The 19,776-nt window shown below is 52.7% G+C and overlaps 1 protein-coding gene across 3 annotated transcripts in view; it reads right to left on the bottom strand.

The window, feature by feature from the left end:
* VSTM2B (V-set and transmembrane domain containing 2B) overlaps positions 1-19,776 on the bottom strand; it is a 25,320-nt gene continuing 5,544 nt past the window's right edge. For 2 of the 3 annotated variants that reach the window (XM_037819908.1, XM_037819906.1), the window contains one exon: positions 1-649. In XM_037819908.1, the coding sequence (XP_037675836.1) occupies positions 561-649 (89 nt within the window). In that variant the 3' untranslated portion in view covers positions 1-560. The remainder of the gene's footprint in view (positions 650-19,776) is intronic. The other variant, XM_037819907.1, reaches the window with a different exon arrangement.

Genomic DNA, 19,776 nt, shown 5'->3' on the forward strand with positions numbered 1-19,776 from the left:
TTATAAACAAGTGTCTGACCTTGTTTCCAATCTTTATTTAAAAATAAATATTATTGACAGTGAATTTTAATTATGATAAGATGTCTTTTTTAATCAAAATGTCTCAAAAGAAATAATTTACTTTAATAAAAAAAGAAAACCCCGCAAAGAAATAAGTAAATTAAGAAAAACTTAAACACGATAATCTACTAAAAATATTTCGCTTTGTCAGAAAAGCTTTGACCCAACATTTTTACATATTGTCCTAAAGATAACTGTTCAACAGTTCGTGCAAAATGAAGACTCGGAGAAGTTTAGAAAAGAAAAATACACTGAAGTAGAGAAATCACTGCTCCCATGCATACGCATGGCTCCAACTCCATCTTATTTGGAAACTAGATGCGTTATTTTAGGTGTTCTGTATTTGTGTAACTTCCCCAAAAATATGATTTATTGATTTTCCACATGGAATTTTTCATGCTTCTCTCGGTCTCTGTGTGTCCATCTGGAGACGAAGTCCTGGCCGAGGTCTGGGTGAGTTCCGGACACGCCTGCCTGGGTGTGTGGGACAGAGATGCCCGTCAGTGCCCCACCAGCAAGCGCAGGAGCTTATGCAGAGCTAACAGGAGCAGGGACAGGAGCGGGTCTGCGGCATAGCTAGGACAGGTGCCTGCAGGGGACAAGAAGACAGCACAGCTAAGGTGAGACCCATGAGAACCCTGCACGCCGAGGAGATGGTGGAGAGCCCTGGGCTTCTTGCCCTTGGCACCTGCCTCGGAGGCTGGCACATGGCAGTGGCTTTGGTTTAGGGACATTTACAGACCACACATTCCAGGAGTCTGTGTGGTCAGAACCCAGGTGCCCTTGACCTCTAGGGGGTGAGCTGGTTTGCAATGCAAAACTCATGACCTTATTTTAATAGGAAGACAACGTGCTTTGTTCCCTGACTGCTCCCCTCCCAAATACAAAAAATGCAGTGTGCTCAGTGTTTAAGGCCCAGCTTCCCCTCCTCCTTTGTGCAGACTCCATGATTGCACACCGTTTCACCCCTCGTGAGTCCCCTCCAAACCCCCTGCCTGAATGACACAGCTTAGCCTTCATACATGCCCTGTCCTGGGCATCCTGATCTCTCCATGTGAGTCTTCTTTCCACAACAGCATCGTCAGCCTGTCCCTCTGGGTCAGGATCAGGGTTGGATTCTGGGGTTGCTGCAGGTGGCCCAGCAATCACTGACTGGTACGGGGGGATGGGCTGTGGCCCCCGAGGAATGACCTGTTCTGGGTCAGCCACATCTGCTTCTCCAATGTGCCCACTGGCCCTGGCCCCAGGTCTCCCGCCCTGGTGCTGACTCCTGTGCCTCCATCCTGCCTGCCCCATCAACAGGCTTCTCCACCGATCTGATGGCCTCCTGGAGAGGGCTGCCCAGGGGCTCACCTGGAAAGTGGACGATCCTGCCAGGGTTACCGAGGGGAGCAGTGTGGAAGCACTGCACCCTCTCCGTGGTGCCATCCCTGGGCACCCTACTTACCTCTCTCCTCCCTTCGCAAGAATCCCACGGGATTGGACTCCGCCTGGGAGGACAGAGGAGGCTCTTTCCTGGGCCAACCCCAGATGGTAGAGCTGGTGGAGCTGTCTCCACCCCGGAGCCACTACCAGGCCACTGGCTCCCTCCAGCCTCAATCCATGCGGACTTGTGGCTCCCTGATGAGGCTGGGCCTGGACTCCCACGTCTCCTCTCTCCAGGTACAAGACCTAATTAGTCTTTTCTGTCCCAGTGTTCACCCTGCCTTAGTTGTCTGTGGCTGCCATAAAAACAGACTGCCGCAAGCTGGGTGGCTTAAAACAACAGAAGTTTATTCCTTTGCAGTTCTGCAGGCAGCAGAGCCGCGCACCCTCCGAAGGATCTAGGGCAGGTGCCTCTCTTGCCTCCTCCAGCTTCTGGCAGCTTCTAGAATCCTTTGCATTCTTTGGCTTGCAGCTTTGTATTCCGATCTCCACCTCCATCATCACATGGCTTTCTACCCTGAGTCTCTCTGTGTGTGCCTGTCCTCTTTTCATAAGGGCATCAGTCCTTGGATTGAAGGTCCACCCTGACCCGCTGTGGCCTTGTCTTAACTTAATTACACCCTATTTCCAAATATCCTTCAGCCCACTACCCCACAAACCCCTAATCATTCTTCATCTGGTGATACTAGTTCACTTCCCTGTGCCTCCTCTCCTCTCTGTAAAAGGAGGGGTTTGGACAAATGATCCCAGGAGCCATTCCACTTGAAGACGCCACGATCCCATCTGCCCACTTTGGGGAACACGGGCTGTGTTCAAACACCTGAATGAAAAGGCACTGTGGTGGGGGTGTCTCCACCCCCTTTCCACACCTCTTGTCCACAGTTAATCGCTTCCAAACTCAGTTCTGAGCCAAGACGCACAAGGTCAGGACAAATCCAAATGTGCTCACCTCTCTCTTTAGATAATAATTTTTCAGACAGTCGTCATTCCTGGCCCTCCTTCCAGCCTGGCTGGAGTGAGTGTCCTGCCTCTGGCCATCCATCAGTGGGAAGGACCGCGGGGCTATGACCGTTTGGAAGGCTCTGATCCTCCCTTGCTGCTCCTCGCTGCTGACTGACTGTCACGCATCATTGGGAGGAAGATGGTGGGTGCAGTGATGGACGAGTTGATGGATGGGCAGGTGCCTGGGTGGAATTCACCGAGGCTTGGAGGCTCAGAAAATGGGGATCGAGCCAGCAGAGCGCTGCCTCCTGGATGTACAGGGCTTTCATGGCCACACCGAGTCCCCCAGCCCCCCGGATCTCCTGAGGTGGATCTTTGCACTCCTGCAAACCTTGACACTCAGGTAGGTGTAGGCGAGACAGAAATGACCTGTGTGTGGTGTTTAAAAGCGGACGTACTTGTGCAGTACAACTCCAGGGCCTAAAAGTAAGCAGGGGTGGGAGAAATGGCAAATGGGCTGGTGACCCAGTCAAGGTAAGCCTCTGCCGGTGGCCTGCGGAGATGCAGGCCATACGAGATGCGAGGGGGGATTTTAATTTGCCTCCAAATACTGCTGTCTCATCATTTCCACTATGACAGTCTCACTCACTCACGTTCGAAAGTTTTAAATTTGCACAAGACTTTAAAAAGACTCTAGATGGAAACAAAATACATCTCTGATTGGGGACATCAGCCTGCCACTCTGGGCTGGGCCAGGGTGGGAGCACCAAGGCAGAAGGGCAGGAATGGTGGCTTCCAGGGGCCAATGCCCAGGGAGGGCAGAGATTAGGGCCTGCAGCATCTCTGCTGGTGGATGTCTGCAGGGGGTGGCCTGGCTTCGGCTCCTGGGAGGCCTCTCCCCGGCCCAGCATTACCACAGTGAGATGATCTGGCAAGTGCCAAGGGAGGTGGTGTGAGGCAGTGGGCTGGCATCCAGGAGACAGGCTTCTAATCCTAGCCTTGTTGCTATTTTGCTGTGTGACCTCAGGCCACACCTTTCACCTCTCTGGGTCTTGTGTCAAGCTGCATTAAATGGGATGAAAATACATGCATAACATATTTCACTGGGCTGGGGTCCAGAATGAGCAAGATTATAGTGGTAGGTTGTAAAAATGGCCACAAATCTCCCCACCTGGAGCATGCATGCCCTCTAACCGTGCCTGCCCACACTAACTCTAGGCTCGGCCACATGGCCAACAGGATATTATTTGGCATGAAGCAAGCAGAGGCTTGAAAAATGCTTTTGCATTGAGGCTTGCCCTCTCTTGTGGCTCCTAAACCCACTGCCACAGGAACAAGCCTGGGCCAGCCTGCTAAAGGCTAAGAGCCACGAGATGTCCTAGCTAAGGCCCCTCTAGACCAACCAACCTCCAGAATGGCAGCTGAACACAGATGCATGAATGAGTCCAACAGAGACCAGAAGAACCACCCAGCTGAGCCCAGCCCACATTGCTGAACCACAGAATCATGAGCTAAATAAATGGTTGTGGTTTTAAGCCACTGAGTTTTGGGGTCGTTTGCCACAAAGCACAAGCTCACTGATACAAACACGTCAACAAAATTGCCTCAAACAGAGTCCATGCCATACAAATAGATGATATAAGAGAGGACAACTTAGCTACATCTCTGAAAGGGGCTGGACAATGACTAGATTTGGCAGGTATCATTCTCTCAAGAGAAAAAATTTCCAAGTTAGAACAGGCAAGGAATACTGTCTCCTGAACCACTTGTTTGCAGACAGTGGGACATCACTGGATTTTTGGCGAAAAGAGGAGCCAGCTTTTGGAACCTCTTGTTACATTATCCATGGGTCATCCAAACACTCCCTTTAGGTCTCCCAAATGAATCCGTGCAGACTAAGGAAGTCTGGCTTCCAGGCTGGCCCTGAAGGAAGTGGGGTTCTTTCACCAGCGAGGGGCTAGATTCAGGAGCCTGGAGGCCCACTGTCCACCCCCCACCCAGGTGTTGACTCCTTCTTCAAGAGCAAATGACAACTGTCCAGCACTTGGCCCCTCGGCTCCTTCAGTTCCTGCTGCCCCAGCCCGTTCTCACTGTTTCCTGGAGCAACGCAGGGCTGCCCATTGCTCTCTGGGGCTGACAGGGCCCTGCTCACCTGCATCTTCCAGGGCAAGGGCTGGGAGGGGGCATTTGGCTCGGCTGCAGTAGGCTCTCCTCCCTGGTCTCTTTTATTATGAGGCCTGGAGACGCCTGTGTTCCTGGGGTGTTAGCTGGGCAGACTGGCTGGCGTGGAGGCCGCTGTGCCAACCGGAGGCTAATGATCTCTTTAGCTCTTTCACGCTTTCTTACGGTGCCCTGGGAATAGCACTGGAGCATGCAGAAGTTTATTTGTCATGATTAAGTTGGTGAATCGGGCTACTTGAGAGGCGAAGAAAGACTTCTGATGGAGAAGAAGCTGATTTATTCTTTATTTTAAATGTTTCCTCATTTTGGTGATCATTGTTAAAGAAATCAAGCTTCTTTGGCTCCATGAATATTAATTTTTATCATTGAGATTGTGAACTGGGTAAGACACATGCTGGGAGCCATTTAAAAGAGCCCCCACCCAAGAACACAGTGGGTTTGCCTAGTGCCAGTGGGCATTCCGAAGGCATCAGCCCATGAAGCTTCTGGAGCAGCAAGCCCCCAGACCCATCACGCTCTGAGGCCACTCCAGACCTACAGGGGGCCTGGGACCTGCAGCCCTGGGGCCGTCCTGGGTGTGAGGTGGTTTGCAGACAAGGTGGGGATGCTCAGGAGCTGCCTGGAGGGAATCTCGAGGACGGACCTGCCTTTTGCTCTAAGCAATGCCAGTTGGCTTGTATCCACTCTGTACCGTGTGCCACTTTAGAACAAGGGCTTCGTACCTAGCAGAATCAGACCACCCAGTGGAGTGCAGTGCGCCGATCGGCCTGATGGACCGGCATTCGGCTCTATTTCTTTCCTCTTTTGCTACCATCCGAGAATAAGAAAAGAGGGCAGCCCCTGTGTGGCAACAATCTGAGCTTTGCTGGTCTTATGGCTGGACTTGGACATCCATTTAGCTGTGGGGGTGGAGGCCTCTCTGCCTGGGGCAGCCAGGAACAGTCCAGTTCCCAACCCTGCTCCACTGCCTGCCCCAGGCCATCCTCCTTCAGCTCCATCCCGGGCCCACTCCGTGAGTGTGGCAGACAGCCCAGCTCCAGCCACAGGAGAAGCTCTCGGAGCTTCCCGGAGCTAGGGAGCAAAGAGCTTCTCTCTGAGCCTGCAGGGGCTCCTGTGGTGAGAGCAACGAGAGGGCCTTCAGGGTCATGACTGCCACAGTCCAGCACCAACCCTCTATCTGTGGAGGAGAGACGTGTACGGCCCGAGGGTGCCAGGCCAGCGCAGAGACAGCCTCTGGGGACAGGGGCGCCTGGGGCACTCCTGCAGCCTGCCCATCAAGCTTCCTCACCACGTCCTGCCTCTCACTCCCTGCTGCACTGGTTATCCAAATTCCACCTTCCACAGAGCTCAGGGAAACGTTTCCTCAAAGGCACAAAAGGGCCAGCTGGGGCTGAATGTGGCCATCAGAAGGGTTTGGCTGGTGCACACAAGAGTTCTGAAAAATAGTGAATTATAGTTCAACCTGTAAAAGGGGGAAGGTTTTTTACAGAAAAGTATAGGTTTGGGATTCTACTGGGTTCCGGGACCCAGCAAGACTGAGAAAAGCAACTTTTCCAGGAGGCTGGGGTCTGCAGGCAACTGGCTGCTCCTCTGGGTGGGAACTACCCAGAGGGTCCCGGGTCCCCACCACCACCTATTGACCCCCACCGGTGAGCTGCAGGTTTCCACCCGGGTGCAGCTGGGCCCCCCTCACCCAGCCTGCCCCTCACCCGTTTCCATCACTTGTATCTGATCCTTCAGAGCATCTGGGTTTGGAAGCACTGAGCCAGCTCTGGTGTAGGATCTGGGAGGCCTGGCTTGCGCCCCACCTCCGTCGCTGTGCACCTGTGAGGCCAGGCACGCCAACTCCCTGATGACAGGGGCTGGGCTGTTTTGAGCTGGCCTCCTAGCCCTGACATTCCTGGCTTCTGCCCCACCCTGGCAGCATCTGGAAGGATCTTCCTTTGGGTCCTGCTGCCAGCCTGGTTCTCTGCCCTCCACAGGACGCTGCATGGGGCAGGCACGGTGGCCCAGCCTGCTACTGGAGTAAGAAGATCCCACTTTGCAAGACTGCTGCTTTCCTGGTTGACATTTCAATTAAGATTTTGCTAGCTCTTTATTCAAAGGGAGATGGCTAAAGAATAATTGAGCACCAAGAGAATTTGGGTAGAATTAATCTCCACCATAAAATTAATGTGTGCTGGTAACTAGGGCAAAAACCCGTAGCAACGAGTGCCATCAGATTTTCAGGAAATTGAGCTATTTGAAAGAAAAGTTGAGAGTGGGCTGTAGAGCCACGAGAGAGCAGACATGATTTGGGTCCATCCATTCTGTTATTGATCCAGCCCAGGACCACGGAGCTCTGCCCTGTTCCTCCTGCTCCCGAGCTCCAGGGCAGCTGGCTCCTGACTTGGAAACAGTCTTTCCTCCCTTTTTGGTGATGTCAGGTCCACTGGGGACGATGCCCAGATGACAGCCTCAGCTTGCAGGTGGTGGGGCTGCGTGAACGCTCCCTGAGTGTGCCAGTTTGAATATGTTGTGTCCCCCAAACGCCATTATCTTTGATGTAATCTTGTGTGGGCAGATGTTATCAGTGATGATTAGACTGTGATTCTTTGAGTGTTCTGTGGAGATGTGCCCCACCCAACTGTGGGTGATGACTCTAATTGGATAATTTCCATGGAGTGTTGGCCTGCCCATAGGGTGGGCCTTGATCAGTGGAGCCATATAAATGAGCTGACGGGCAGAGGGAACTCAGTGCAGCTGTGAGTGATGCTTTTGAAGAGGAGCTACAGCCAAGAGGGACATTTTGAAGAAAGCACAGGAGCTGCAGATGAGAGACATTTTGAAGACGGTCGTTGAAAGCAGACTCTTGCTCCAGAGAAGCTGAGAGAGAACAAATATCCCAAGTGCAACTAAGAGTGACATTTTGAGGAACTGCAGACAAGAGAGGAACGTCCTGGGAGAAAGCCATTTTGAAACCAGAACTTTGGAGCAGATGCCAGCCACGTGCCTTCCCAGCTAACAGAGGTTTTCTGGACACCACTGGCCATCCTCCAGTGGAGGTACCCGATTGTTGATGGACACTTTATGGCCTTAAGACTGTAACTGTGTAACCAAATAAACCCCCTTTTATAAAAGCCAATCCATCTCTGTTGTTTTGCATTCTGGCAGCGTTAGCAAACTAGAACACTGGGGCAGAGGGACAGAGGCAGTGGCCCCTACCTGTCTCAGTCATTCCTTGCTTCCGGACTGCACCCCTCTCTTCCCTGCCACAGCCGGAGTTCAGGCCTCTGCTATGCTTGGCATGGCTGACTGCAGTGACCTCCATTACACCTGCTTCATGCCCACCTGGAACACTCCCCATTAGTGCAGGGCCTTGGAGGGCACCCCTCTGCCCACAGGAGGCAGAGTGGACACCTCAGGGGTACAAGGCAGGGCTTCTCCCTCATCGCTACCCACAGCTCGCCCTTGTCACTGCCCCGCCCTGGCCCCTCCCTGTGGGTCCTGCGGAACCCCTGGTCCCTCCTTTTCCTTTGTCTAGGTCGGATCTGCCCTGCCAGCCTTGAACAAGTGCCACCTCCTCCAGGGAGCCCACCCTGAGCACCTGGGCACAGGGGTCTCGGCACAAATGCTGGCGTGCTCATGTGGTCTTTGCCTCTGCCACCCGCCTCTCCCTAAAGGCTTCTCACATCATGGCCCACCTCTCCACACACAGCAGAAGCCCAGGGCAGAAGCCCCGGGTGCCGGAGACTGGCCTCAGACCTCCTCCTGTGGCCGGGCGGCAGAACCAGAAGGGAAGGGAGCAGACCTGGTAGACTCAAGCCGGGAGGGCTGGCCCCTTTGGGGGAATAATTGCAGTGCTGGTTGGTACCTTCCCAGGAGCCACAAGCATGCCACTTTACATTCAACTCAATTCTTGAAACTGTAGGAGTTACCCCTATTCCACAGGTGGGGAAACTGAGACCCAGGGAGGTGATGTGACTTACCCGAGATTTCGGGTGGCTAGATAAAATGCAGGACATCCAGTTAAATTTGAATTTCACGTAAACAGTGGGTCATTTTTAGTGTATGTATGTCCCAAACATTGCATGGGACAGGAACTCCCATTCCCCAAATGCCCCAGCCTGATGCCAGCCCCAGGCTATTTCCAAGGAAGGGAGAGTGGAGATGAGGGTTTAACTTTCGTGATGGCTTTTTAATGTGGACAACTGTGCTAACTCCTTTCCAGCTTCCTATCGCTTTTGCAATGAGACCTTACCCTCAATGATCCTTTAATGGTATCATCACATAAGGAAGATGATAAATGAGCCTTTGTCTTGTGGCTGGGGGCTGGTGTCTGCAGGGCCATGTGTGACCACAGCGGGCATCATGTTGCTCCCAGGTGGGGAGGATGGGGTCACCTCCCTCCGTCCTGGACCAGTCATCACCAAGGGTCCCAGCCACCCCACGTCCAGATTCCCAGGGGCTGCAGGGTAGTAACAGGCTTGCAGCTCCCAGCGCCAGACTCTGTACTAGACCTTTACATGCCTTCCCTCCCTCAGCACCCTGTGCTTGTAGCAGCTTGGGGTCATGTACCCCAGAGAATATGTTCTTAATCTTTATTCTTAATCTCAGTGCATTCCTGTGGGTGTGAACTCCTGTAAATAGGACCTCTAGATGAGGTTACTTCAGTGAAGCTGTGTCCCAACCAAATCAACTTAATCCTATTACTGGATCCTATTATAGAGAAGGCCATAGAGAGAGAATTCAGAAGCCAAAAGTCAGCAGAACTAGGAAGAGAAAGAAGATGTGGCCATGTGCTTTGCCAGGTGACATAAAAGCCAAGGAACCCCAAAGATTGCCGGCCAGCCAGAAGATACCCACGCAGGAGGAAGCAAGCCTTCTAGCTTCTGATACTGAGTCAATAAATTCCTGTTGTTAAGACAGCCCATTGTATGGTATTTGTTTTAGTGGCCAGGACACTAAAACAATGCCATTTTCCCCTTTCACAGAAGGTACCAGAGAGGTTAAGTGGTTTGCCTATGTTTACACTGCGAGTAGGAGGTAGGTGAGCTATCTCCAGTGACTCCCTGGTGCCCATGAGTCAAGTCCAGGCTCCTTAGGCGGCTGAGGCTCTGCAGGACCCCAGCCAGTGGCCATTCCAGCCCCCACTGCCTCCACACTCCTTCAACGTCCCAAGCTCCAGGCAAAGGGGCTCCACACCCACACTTTCCCACCTCCAGGCCGTCACTCATGCTGTTCCCCTGGCGAGACTACCCTTCCCTGCCCCCTGTGGCTGCCCGGAGCCTGTGCATCCTCCGAGGTCCAGACCGCACAAGGAGACCCCCAAGACAGCTCCAACTTTTCTGTCCCTCCATGCCCTGCCCCATCCTATAACCCTCTCTCACCACACTCGGTGCTCACCTGCACAGCTACGACAGCTCCTGACCAGCTCCCCCACATCCACCCACCCTAAAAGCCATCACCCCATCACCCTGAGCTCCCTTTTCAAGTGCAAAATACAAATCCCACCTCCTCCTGAGGGCCCCCGGTAGTTTCCCTCTGCTCCCAGGATGAAGACATAACTTCTCAGCTGGGCCCGCACTGCCCCAGCCACCCCAGCCCCACAGGAGCCTGTCTTCTAACCTTTTTCTTTGCCCCCAGGGCCCTTCCATTCACTTCTCTGCTCCTACTAAGGCCCCAGGGCTCCCCCTCTCCACCCATTGGGAGGCTCCCTTTGTTCTATGGGCTCCCAAAAGTCAGTTCTGCTTCTTCTGGGCCTTTCCCTCTTGGTCTGCATTTGGAGGACACAATGCATTTAAGTTTTTCTTTTTTTTTTCCTTAATTAGAAAAATTGTGGTTTACCAAACAGTCATGCACAAAATACAGGTTCCCATATACCACCCTATTGTTAACCCCTTGCCTTGGAGTGGTGTATTTTTTCCATTTGATCGTGTTTCCTTTTCAACAGTGGTCTCCTCTGCCAGCTGGTAAGCTCCCGAGGGCAGAGACAGCACTTCTCAACCACAGTCTGCCCCCACCAACCAGCACACTGCCCAGCACCCAGAAATGCTCTTGAATGTTTGTTGAGTGAACGAAAGTCTTCCTTGGATGTCCCTGGCTGGTCTAAACATCTGTGACACATCAGACATTAAGCCAGATGCATTACATCCAGCAGCTCATTTTCAGTCTTCAAATAAAAGCTGGAGCTGGGAGCCTGCCCTGAGGCTCTCTGGGAGCAGCAATCTGACTTTTCAACTGCCCAGGACTCTCTCCACATATCTCTTTGTCTAGCTTTTTCTCAACTAATTTTACCATTTGGCCATCATTTCCCTTTTTTTTTTTTAAACTATCTTCAGTTTTAATTTTTGCTCTATTAAATCATATGTAGTTCTGTAAGCCCCTTTCAAACTCTTTTCTTAGAAGGTGATGTATATAAATATTTGCACTAGCTCAGTTGTTTTAAAATCTCTTTTTAAGCTAATGGCTGTGGGGAACCTTATTATATAAAGCCGTCAGAAGCAGAGCTGCTCTGGTTGTAGCAGGGTGTTGGACTGGGGGTGCAGGGCTCCCAGGAACACTGTTTGGGAACCACTCACCCAAAGGCTCTCTGAGGCCCCTTCCAGTTTGGAAACACTTGGACTTGCAGACGGTGGAGTGCTGGTGTGTCCACACAGTTAGGGAAATGGAGGACCTCATAGGATTTCAAGTGAGTGGACTCAACCTCTCCTTGGAGTACCCCAGGGTGCACCAGAGCCCCCGTCCTAGCCGTGTTTCAGCCTGAGTTGTCTGTGGGGACCTCGCCTCCCCATCCACAGCCTACTCAAAGCAGACTCTCCCAGCATCACCGTAGGCTGCCCCGGTCAGGCAAACTGTGGGCGCTCGACATCCACCGGACAAAGCCTGCTCAGCGTGTGGGTCCAGGCCACAGCCTCCCTGTCCTGATCAGCAATCGCCATGTCCCAGGGGGAGCTGCAGCTGGCTAAGGAAGGGCACCGTCTGAGCTGCAGGAATGGCCAGAGGCCTAAGGTTCAGGGAGGACGGGCCAAAGGACCCTGGGCCATCATGTCCAGGACACAATACTAATTCTTCCCTTTTCTCGCCTAATTCTTGGTTTCACCTTGACACCAGTATATTTCCTTGTGTTTCATACTGAAGACTTTTCTTTAGAAACCGGATTTAACCGAAAAGGTTAACACATTTTAATTGCCCAGAGGTAGTGCTCTGAAAATTCTACAATGTGTGCTCATTAAATAAAATTGGCACAGAGGAGCTGCCCAGGATATGTCACACATTAAAATATGATGCTGCAGAGTAGAATGCATTATGAATTATTGCCTTGTGTATTTTTTGTTACATTGGTCTTTAAGGGGAATACAGTTCCCCAACTGCCCACCTGGAGATTTGGTTTTGAAAAGGCCTGAAAAAAAATAACAACTCTTTTAACTTTTACATGGAAAATGATTAGCAAGCCTGGACCAGGCTGTATCCACCAGAGTGTCCAGTTGCTCTGGGGAGCCTCCCCTGGGTCCTGAGGGGAGCCCAGGGGTCCAGAGTGGGGGATGCCATCTGGATGGCTGAGGGGCTGGGTGCGCTGGGGCAGGCGAGAGGACTGGCTGTGCCTACTCACTCTGCCCATCTCTCCTGTCTGGGGATGGTGGCCTGGGGACCACTGGCAGGAGCATGAACTAGAATTCAGGGCCCAGTGAGTTGGTGCCAGGCTACCACCTGTGGCCTCCATCCCGGAAATCTTGGCCTGAGCTTGCACTGTTCAGGTGCCAGGAACACCCCGGGTATGCCTGCCGCTCCAAGCCCGCTGGTCCTGCAAAGCCCAGTTCATATCCCACATCGTCCTCCCACCCACCCCCCATCCGCTCGCCCTTTCTTTCACTCATCCACCCATCCGCTCACCCACCCACTCCTGCTTCCACCCTCCATCCATCAAAACGACAAGTCCAAGCCCCGTCATCTCTTGGCCAGATCACTGCCTCTAAAGTGGTCTCCCCACATCCACTCTGTCCTTGCTTCTCTGCTTTCCACACTGCAGCCACATGGCTCATTTCCAAAAGCATCACACCCTCTTCCAGTTGCTTTCCATTCCACTGCCCTTAGGACAAAGCCAAAGCCCCCTGTCTCCTTACAAGGCTTTACAGGGTTTGCACCCTGACCCCGTCTCGATCTTCTAACCCCCCTGTTCCTCTGCCTTGTTTCTCTGCCCCAGTCACAGTAACCTTTTTTCAGGCTCTTGGACTCTCTTTGCTCCTCCCCCCGCCACAGGACCCTTGCACATGCTGTTCCCTCTTCCTGGGAAGCTCTTCCCTCCCTCTTTCCCCAGCCAACTCTTTACCACATTCCAGATTATTGCTCAAGTGTTACTTCTTCGGGGACCCTTTCCTGACCGGGTCAAGTCCCCTTGATCTTAGCTCCACAGCCTGTGGGTCTCTCCTTTAGAGTGCCAGCACAGTTGCAAATTAATGTCTGTCTCATATTGTGTCCTCAGTGCCTTGCTCAGTCCCTGGCATATAACAGATGCTTGATGGACAGCTGAATGAATGAATGAATGAATGAATACCTACTAGCGCCAGGCCCAGTGCTAGCATCTGGAGTGAGCATACGGAAACGAGACTGAATTGGGCCTGCTCTCTGGGGCTTTGGTCTGGATGGGACCCTCAGCCAGGCGCTGACTCCAGGGCAGGGAAGGAAGTGAGGGGGGCTTGAGAGAGAAGCCGGGCCCTTCTGGGTGCTCAGGATGGGTGGGACCCCTTGGGCTGCAGGTCTCCTCCTCGGGAAAGAGGTCACTAGCTACCAGCCCTGCCTGGCCCCACCTTTTGCGAACCCCTCCGAGCACCACCTGCGTGCACTCCTGGAGGTGGGTGCTGGGTCTACCTGAAGTCCAGACCCCAGCTCAGACTGAGCACCTTCCCTATGTTTATTAAGGTCCTTCCTCTGGGTCAAGTGGGATTTGTATGAGACTCAGTTGTGATAAAAGTTGGTAGAAGGGACTGCCATTGTAACTAGGCTTTCCTGGCTTAGAGAAAACCAGAGAGAGCTGAGGGGCAGTGGGTCAGGGGCAGAGGGAATGTGCTCTGTCTTTGGAGGTAGCCAATGAAAGGTGGGTGGGCTTCCTCCTCCGTGAGTCTGCAGTGGGCTGGGTGGGAGGCAGGTCTATACGGGGCCTGTGGCTGGGCTTGGGGGGGATGCAGTGGGCAGGAGGGATTCACATTGGTGCCTGGATGCCTGGTGGGCTCAGTGAGCCACAGGGAGGGAACAAGGGGTGAAAAAGAAAAGCAAGAGGCAGGAACATGCATGGAAAGCCAGTGCACGCCCCGAGCCTGCGACAGTGCACGCCCCGAGCCTGCGACAGTGCACTGCCTCCCCCACCTCGCTGTCCCTGTTCCTGCAGGTGCCTCTCATGGTCTGAGCCCCGGTGAAGGGGAGCCCAGCTGCCCCCTCTGGTCCGGGCCTGCCTGGTGAAGCTACTTTGACAACTTGACACAGCAAGGGGGTTTTGTTCCTTCTACTTCTGCAGAGAATGTTCTTGTCTGTGCTGCAAATGGCTTCCCTGCCAAGCAGCCCTGCCTCCTCCAGTACCTGCTCCCTGCTATGGCAGCCCGGTCTGACAAAGAAGCAAGACAGGTACAACACAGGTGCCAACTGTTGTGGCACTGCCAGGTGGCTTTGCCAAGCAGCCCCGTGGGCATAGCCGGGCCTGCGAGGGGAGTGTACAGAGGTGGTGACTTAATTTGCTGGTGGAACATGAGAAGCCACGATGAAGTTGCCCTTGTTCACCAAGGAGCTCCTGTTTCATGAACAACAGCTCCAGCCAGGCAAGGATGAGGACTTAGTCTCCAACTCATGCTTTACCCTCCCCCTTTGTGCAGAGAAAGCACAAAAATAGCAACTCACTGAACCATTTTGCAATCTGTGCTGAGGCTCCATCGGCTTCCTTCCATCACCTTTAGCTCCACGATGGCCACACACTGAAGGGAGAAAGGGCTCAGATCGGAGCCCCTGTCCAGTCTCCACGGCCTTGTTGAATCACCAGATAGTTCCTGCTTATTCCCACAAATAACGATAAGAACAGAGCCAGAATCGACTGAGCATTTTCTGCCTGCCAGGCCCGGAGCTCAACTAAGCTCCTTGCATGGATTCTCCCCTCGACTCTTGTCACCCACCCTCGGCATGGGTGTGGGTATCATCCAGATGGTGACAGATGAGGGAAACACACACACAGGGAGCGGGGCAAGCGACAGAGTCAGGATTCACATCCAAGGGGTTGGCCTCAGCTGGAAAATGAGAAGGGGGGCACTTATGAGTAAGGCACATGCTGTGCCTTCTGGGTGGCCTGGGCTCTGTGAGGCCCAGGAAGAGGAAGAATTTGTTGGTATTCAGACCCTAGCTTGCCTACGAGCCAGTTAGCTGAGCTGTAAGTAACATTCGAAATGTCAAGAGGAAGAATGAAATGATGGAAAAGGCTGGCGGGTATAACTTACTCCCAAACAGGTGCTTAACCTCTCTCGGGTTCCTGCTGTGTCTTGTCCACCAGAATGGGCAGCTCCTGAGAGATATGACCCTGCCCGGGTCATTTCCTCTGCTCCCTACTCTGTAACACATGGCAGACACCCCACTGGGGGCTCTCAGCAGGTGCCCTAGAGGTGGACTGCTGTGTGATCTGTACTCCTGTGTGCAGCCCTTCTAGCAAGGATGTCACCTCTGAACCGGGTGGAGCCAAGCCCATGGGTGTGGGTGAGTTGGTGGATGGTGCATGAGAAAAAAGCTTCTGAAATGTCCACTTTAGTTTCTTCTTTTGTGCAAAAACAGAGTCAACAGAGGCCAGCCCCAAGAGCTTTGATATTTCAGTCCTGAGAGCAGTAATGACAGGGTTGAACAACTAATATTTTCTGGAAACAGCCTGCACTCAGGCAAGGCTTCACAAGGCCAGTCTCTCAAGGGCCGTCTCATGGAAGGGACAGGTGGGAGAGATGCCCTGAGCATCTCACGCTTTAGCCAGCTACTGATGGCGCCCCTGTTTCCAAGTCGCTCCTGCTGCCATCTCTATCTCTCGCTGCTCAACAGAGGCGGCCAAATTGGGTAATTCATCTTGGTATTTATAGCACTCCTTCCGGAGAGCACCAAAGCCTCGACAAGCAGGCTAATTTCTCCAGAAGCACCCCCCAGGGAAGGAGGATTGTCGTCCTTCATAATCAGTAGTCAGGCATCCTGGAGCTGAAGGGGCGGAGCCTGTTGGTTTACCCTCTTCAGCTTTCCTGCAGCCCTTATATAAGACAAAGTGTAACTTCTAATTAATTTGGAAGTGAGTTTACAAGAGATGCCTGTTAACAATCAGCACAGCATGTGGGATTAAAAAAGATTGTATATATCTATGTATATAGATACATATATTGATATATATTGCTGCAAAAATGTCTTAAAACCATGATGACATCTCCCATAAAACTCACGGGTTTCGACCATGGCCAAGCCCTTGCCACTGTCCACACAGAGCAAAACTAATCAATATCATATTACAAAAGCACTTGACCTCGTTTATCCCCACAGATGCTTGGGGAATCCTTAATATTCAGAGCTTTGAAAGTTTGTGCTTGGCATATCTAATGAGAAGCTCCTGGGAGGGAAGGGTTCCCAGTGACATTTAGAAAGGCTGGCTCTCACTCCTTCTCTTGGGGGTTGCCACTCCAGCTGGGGAAAGGGTCTGGGTTAAAGCACAAGGTGGGGGCCTGTGTCTTCTGGGGATGAAGTAAGGCAGGAGAACTCCAGAAAGGAGGCTGTTGACACTTGTGAGGGGCACATAATAAATGCTCAGTAAAAGGCAACTATTCCTGCTTGTCATTATTATAGTCCAAAGAGCAGGCAGATGTTTTATCCTGAAATTGGGGTAGCACTGACACTGAGAGGATGACTTGGCCTGGGAGCCAACTGACCTCTTGGTGATGGCCAAAGGCCTCCTACCTGGTGTGACTTTCTCAATCCATGGGGCACAGAGTGGGGAAGGAAGGGGAGGCCTCTAGAAGCTTTCCCAGGACTGATCTGAACTGGGAGGGGATCAGCCCCAGGTGCCTCCTTCAAGTCTGAAATCACACACTGCCTACAGGAAGCCTCCCCTGATTGCCTCAGCTGGATGAGAACTATCCACCCTCTAGACTCCAGCTATCACAGATGGCTTTGTCCTGGTGTTAAGTGGATGCCTCAACTGCCCTGGGAGTCGTGAATGCCCCAGAACGATCTCTGGTTTCCTCCCATGCCAAGCATGGGGCATGGGCCCTGGCGGTACCTCAGGAACTGTCTGATGAGGGAGACGGGATGTCATATAACTGATAATCACATGTATTTACTGCTGTTAGAGATAATGCAGGCATCCCCTGGCAGCTGCGAGGCTCAGCCCTCTCCATCCTTCAATTTTCCCTTCAGGAATGCTCCGAGAGCCCCACCAACTCTTCTTTGGGACATCTTTCTCCAAATTTATTTTTTCCTTAATTGTGATCCTTGTGTCACACTGGAGCTTGCTTGGGGTGGGGGGAGTGGATTGTTCATTGAAGGCGATGATTTTCGGTTTCTTGTGGGTCCAGGATTTAGGCAGCCTGGGTGTTTGCCTCCCCAGGCAGGTGCCTGGCTGGCACGGCTGGAGAATCTGCCCACTGCACGGTGATTCTCCTGGGGCACGCTGGCACGGTTTCCACCAGCACTGTCATTCACCCGTACACGGGTTGAGAGGAAGCACATGCCTTCACCGTGCCCGCAGCTCCCTCAGTCACGGTTTACAGTCGCCATGGTGACACCCAAGGATGCTCCCCCTTGATGGTTCGCAGCAGTAACAGGCTCTCTAAAACCGTCACACCATAGCCTTGGCTGTCTTTCTCTCATTATTAATTTAAATACTGAGAGCCAGTTCTCCATGTGGACACCAGCAGCGGTTTGCCACATCCAGCCGGCTCTCTGTGGGGGCCACAGCGCCTCTCCTCAGAGCCAGAGCCCTGAGGCTAATTAGAGGTTGGCACGTCATGGATCAGATCCCAAGGTCCCTGCAGAGGGGAACCTCTTGCCAACATCCAAGCCATTCAGTTGCAAACCGTATTCTTTTGAGGCGGTTCTCAGCTGCATCACAGTCTTTTTCCCCGGTTAGAAGTGTTTGCCTGGAAAAAATACTGTTTTCTTTTCTTTCTTTCTTCTAGAAATGGCAACCAGCAACAAAGCATTCATGAAAAATGGGTCTGCGTTCAGATTAACCAGGACCCAGATTTACAAACGTGGTTAGGAAGGGGCACAGCCTCCTGTGCTTGCTCTGTGTTGCGAATCCAGCCCATGTTTATTTTTAAGCCCAAATATTAAAATGTCTCTCGACAAATGAGGCATGAAATGAATGAGTTTTTGCATGTAAACTTTTAGAGCAAACATGCATTTGGCTGTGCTGGGCACACGGGCACAGGGTGGGTCTTTCCTGGCTGGGCAGTGGCTGAAGGGTGAGTATCGAGTAAAGCCCCCTCTCTGTCCTTGCCTGGCCTTGCTACAGTAGCTCACTGAAAAAAACAGAGCAACACGGCACCGTCCAGGGCTTCCTTCTGACCTCCACCCAGGAGCAACCATTTAAGAGGCTACTGTCCCTACAGTTAGGCTGGGACCACTGAGTGTCCACGGCCCCAGGCCCAGGCTGACCCTCTTTAATTGGAATCTCAGCTCTGCATTTGTCCTGTAGTTGGGTGAGTGGATTGCATCTCCTTCCCCTTTGCTCCCCCCTTCCCTGACCCGGATCCACCATCCTCCCTTCTCTGCTCTGCTCTGTGCACCCAGGAGGCTGCTCTCCACGGGCTGCATGACTCAGGTGCCCTCGGCTTCCAGGAGGCTTTGGCCAGCAGGAGGTCCCAACAGGTGACTAGAAGGCAGAAGAGTGAGGTCCTTCTGGGTCATAGTGGGTTGGCCGCGCCCCTCTGTGGAGGCCCTGGCTCTTGTTAGGCAGCCCTCTTCACAGGGTCTAAGGAACATCTGGGTTCTGCTAACGGCTCCCCCGCCCCTTTCCCTTTTAGACTACAGTGCTAATGGCTCCCTCTGCTGCTAGCCCGGGGACCTGCAACCATTCTCTGGAGGTTGCCTTAACCCTGTCCATCCTTCCACACTCTTCATTAACTCTCCTGTTGAAATCTGTGGTCTACCTCTGGGTAGGACCCTGACCGATCCACTCTGCAATACTCTTTTGGGTGAGCCAAGGGGTCACAGACCTTCCTGGTGCCCTCCTGGCTAAGCTGCTGAGAACTGGGAAGCCAGCTCACGCTGCAGGTGGATCGACTGACCTGCTGCATCCCAAAGAGGCTCAGCAGGACTGGGCACTGGCAGCTGAGCTCAGGGCACCGCTTGACAATGGAGCCCTACAGAAAGGTTAGTAAAGTCCACCACCCAAAACACGACCTGCAGACGTTACCCCTACAGACAACTCACATTCTGGGGGGTCTTGGGGGGCCGGGGAGGGATGGGGCACTTAAGACCAGGCACAGTCCCCTTCCTGGGATCAAGGCTGTTTGGGTGTGTTTGTGGGTCAGAGGCCATCTATCCTTGGACAGGTCCCCAAGACCCCATCTGCTAGGATGGCCCTGGACATTGTGCCATCAGAATCAAGCTGATCTTAGGACCCCCAGATCTTCCAAGATGAAGGGAACCGTCTAGTCCCAGCTTCTAAGGATGGGAATGGCTCACTGGGTTCCCTGCTGTGGGGATGACATACCCAGGAATAGAGACTGGAGATCTGGCCAGAAAATATCTACCTGGACATATACTGACATTCCTTTGTGAATCTGCTGTCTAAGTCCTGACTCGCAGACCTGCTGAGCTTCCCCTCGCTTCACCAGTGGGAATTCAAGTTCAATAACTCGACCATGCAGATACAAATGCTCCAAATGCACTACTTTCAAGGGGAAGCCACTGTGTGCTGGGCAGAGATGGCTAACTCCCCCAAAGGTTCATGCCCCCCTTCTGTTGTGATGAGGCTGGAAAACAGCTGCCAAGCCAAGGACTGCATTTCCCAGGCTGCCCTGCATCCATGTTGGATTATGGGTGAATGGCTGGGGGCAGAAGCAATATTCACCACTTCTAGGCCTGCCCTTAAAAAACACCCTGCAATTCTCTACATCGAGTGAATGAAGCCTTACCAACATGATTTGAGCAGCATTTTCTTAATCCTCGACAGTTTGACGGCATAAA

This window comes from Choloepus didactylus, chromosome 27 (genome assembly GCF_015220235.1).
Source record: "Choloepus didactylus isolate mChoDid1 chromosome 27, mChoDid1.pri, whole genome shotgun sequence".
Classification (NCBI taxonomy): Eukaryota; Metazoa; Chordata; class Mammalia; order Pilosa; family Megalonychidae; genus Choloepus; species Choloepus didactylus.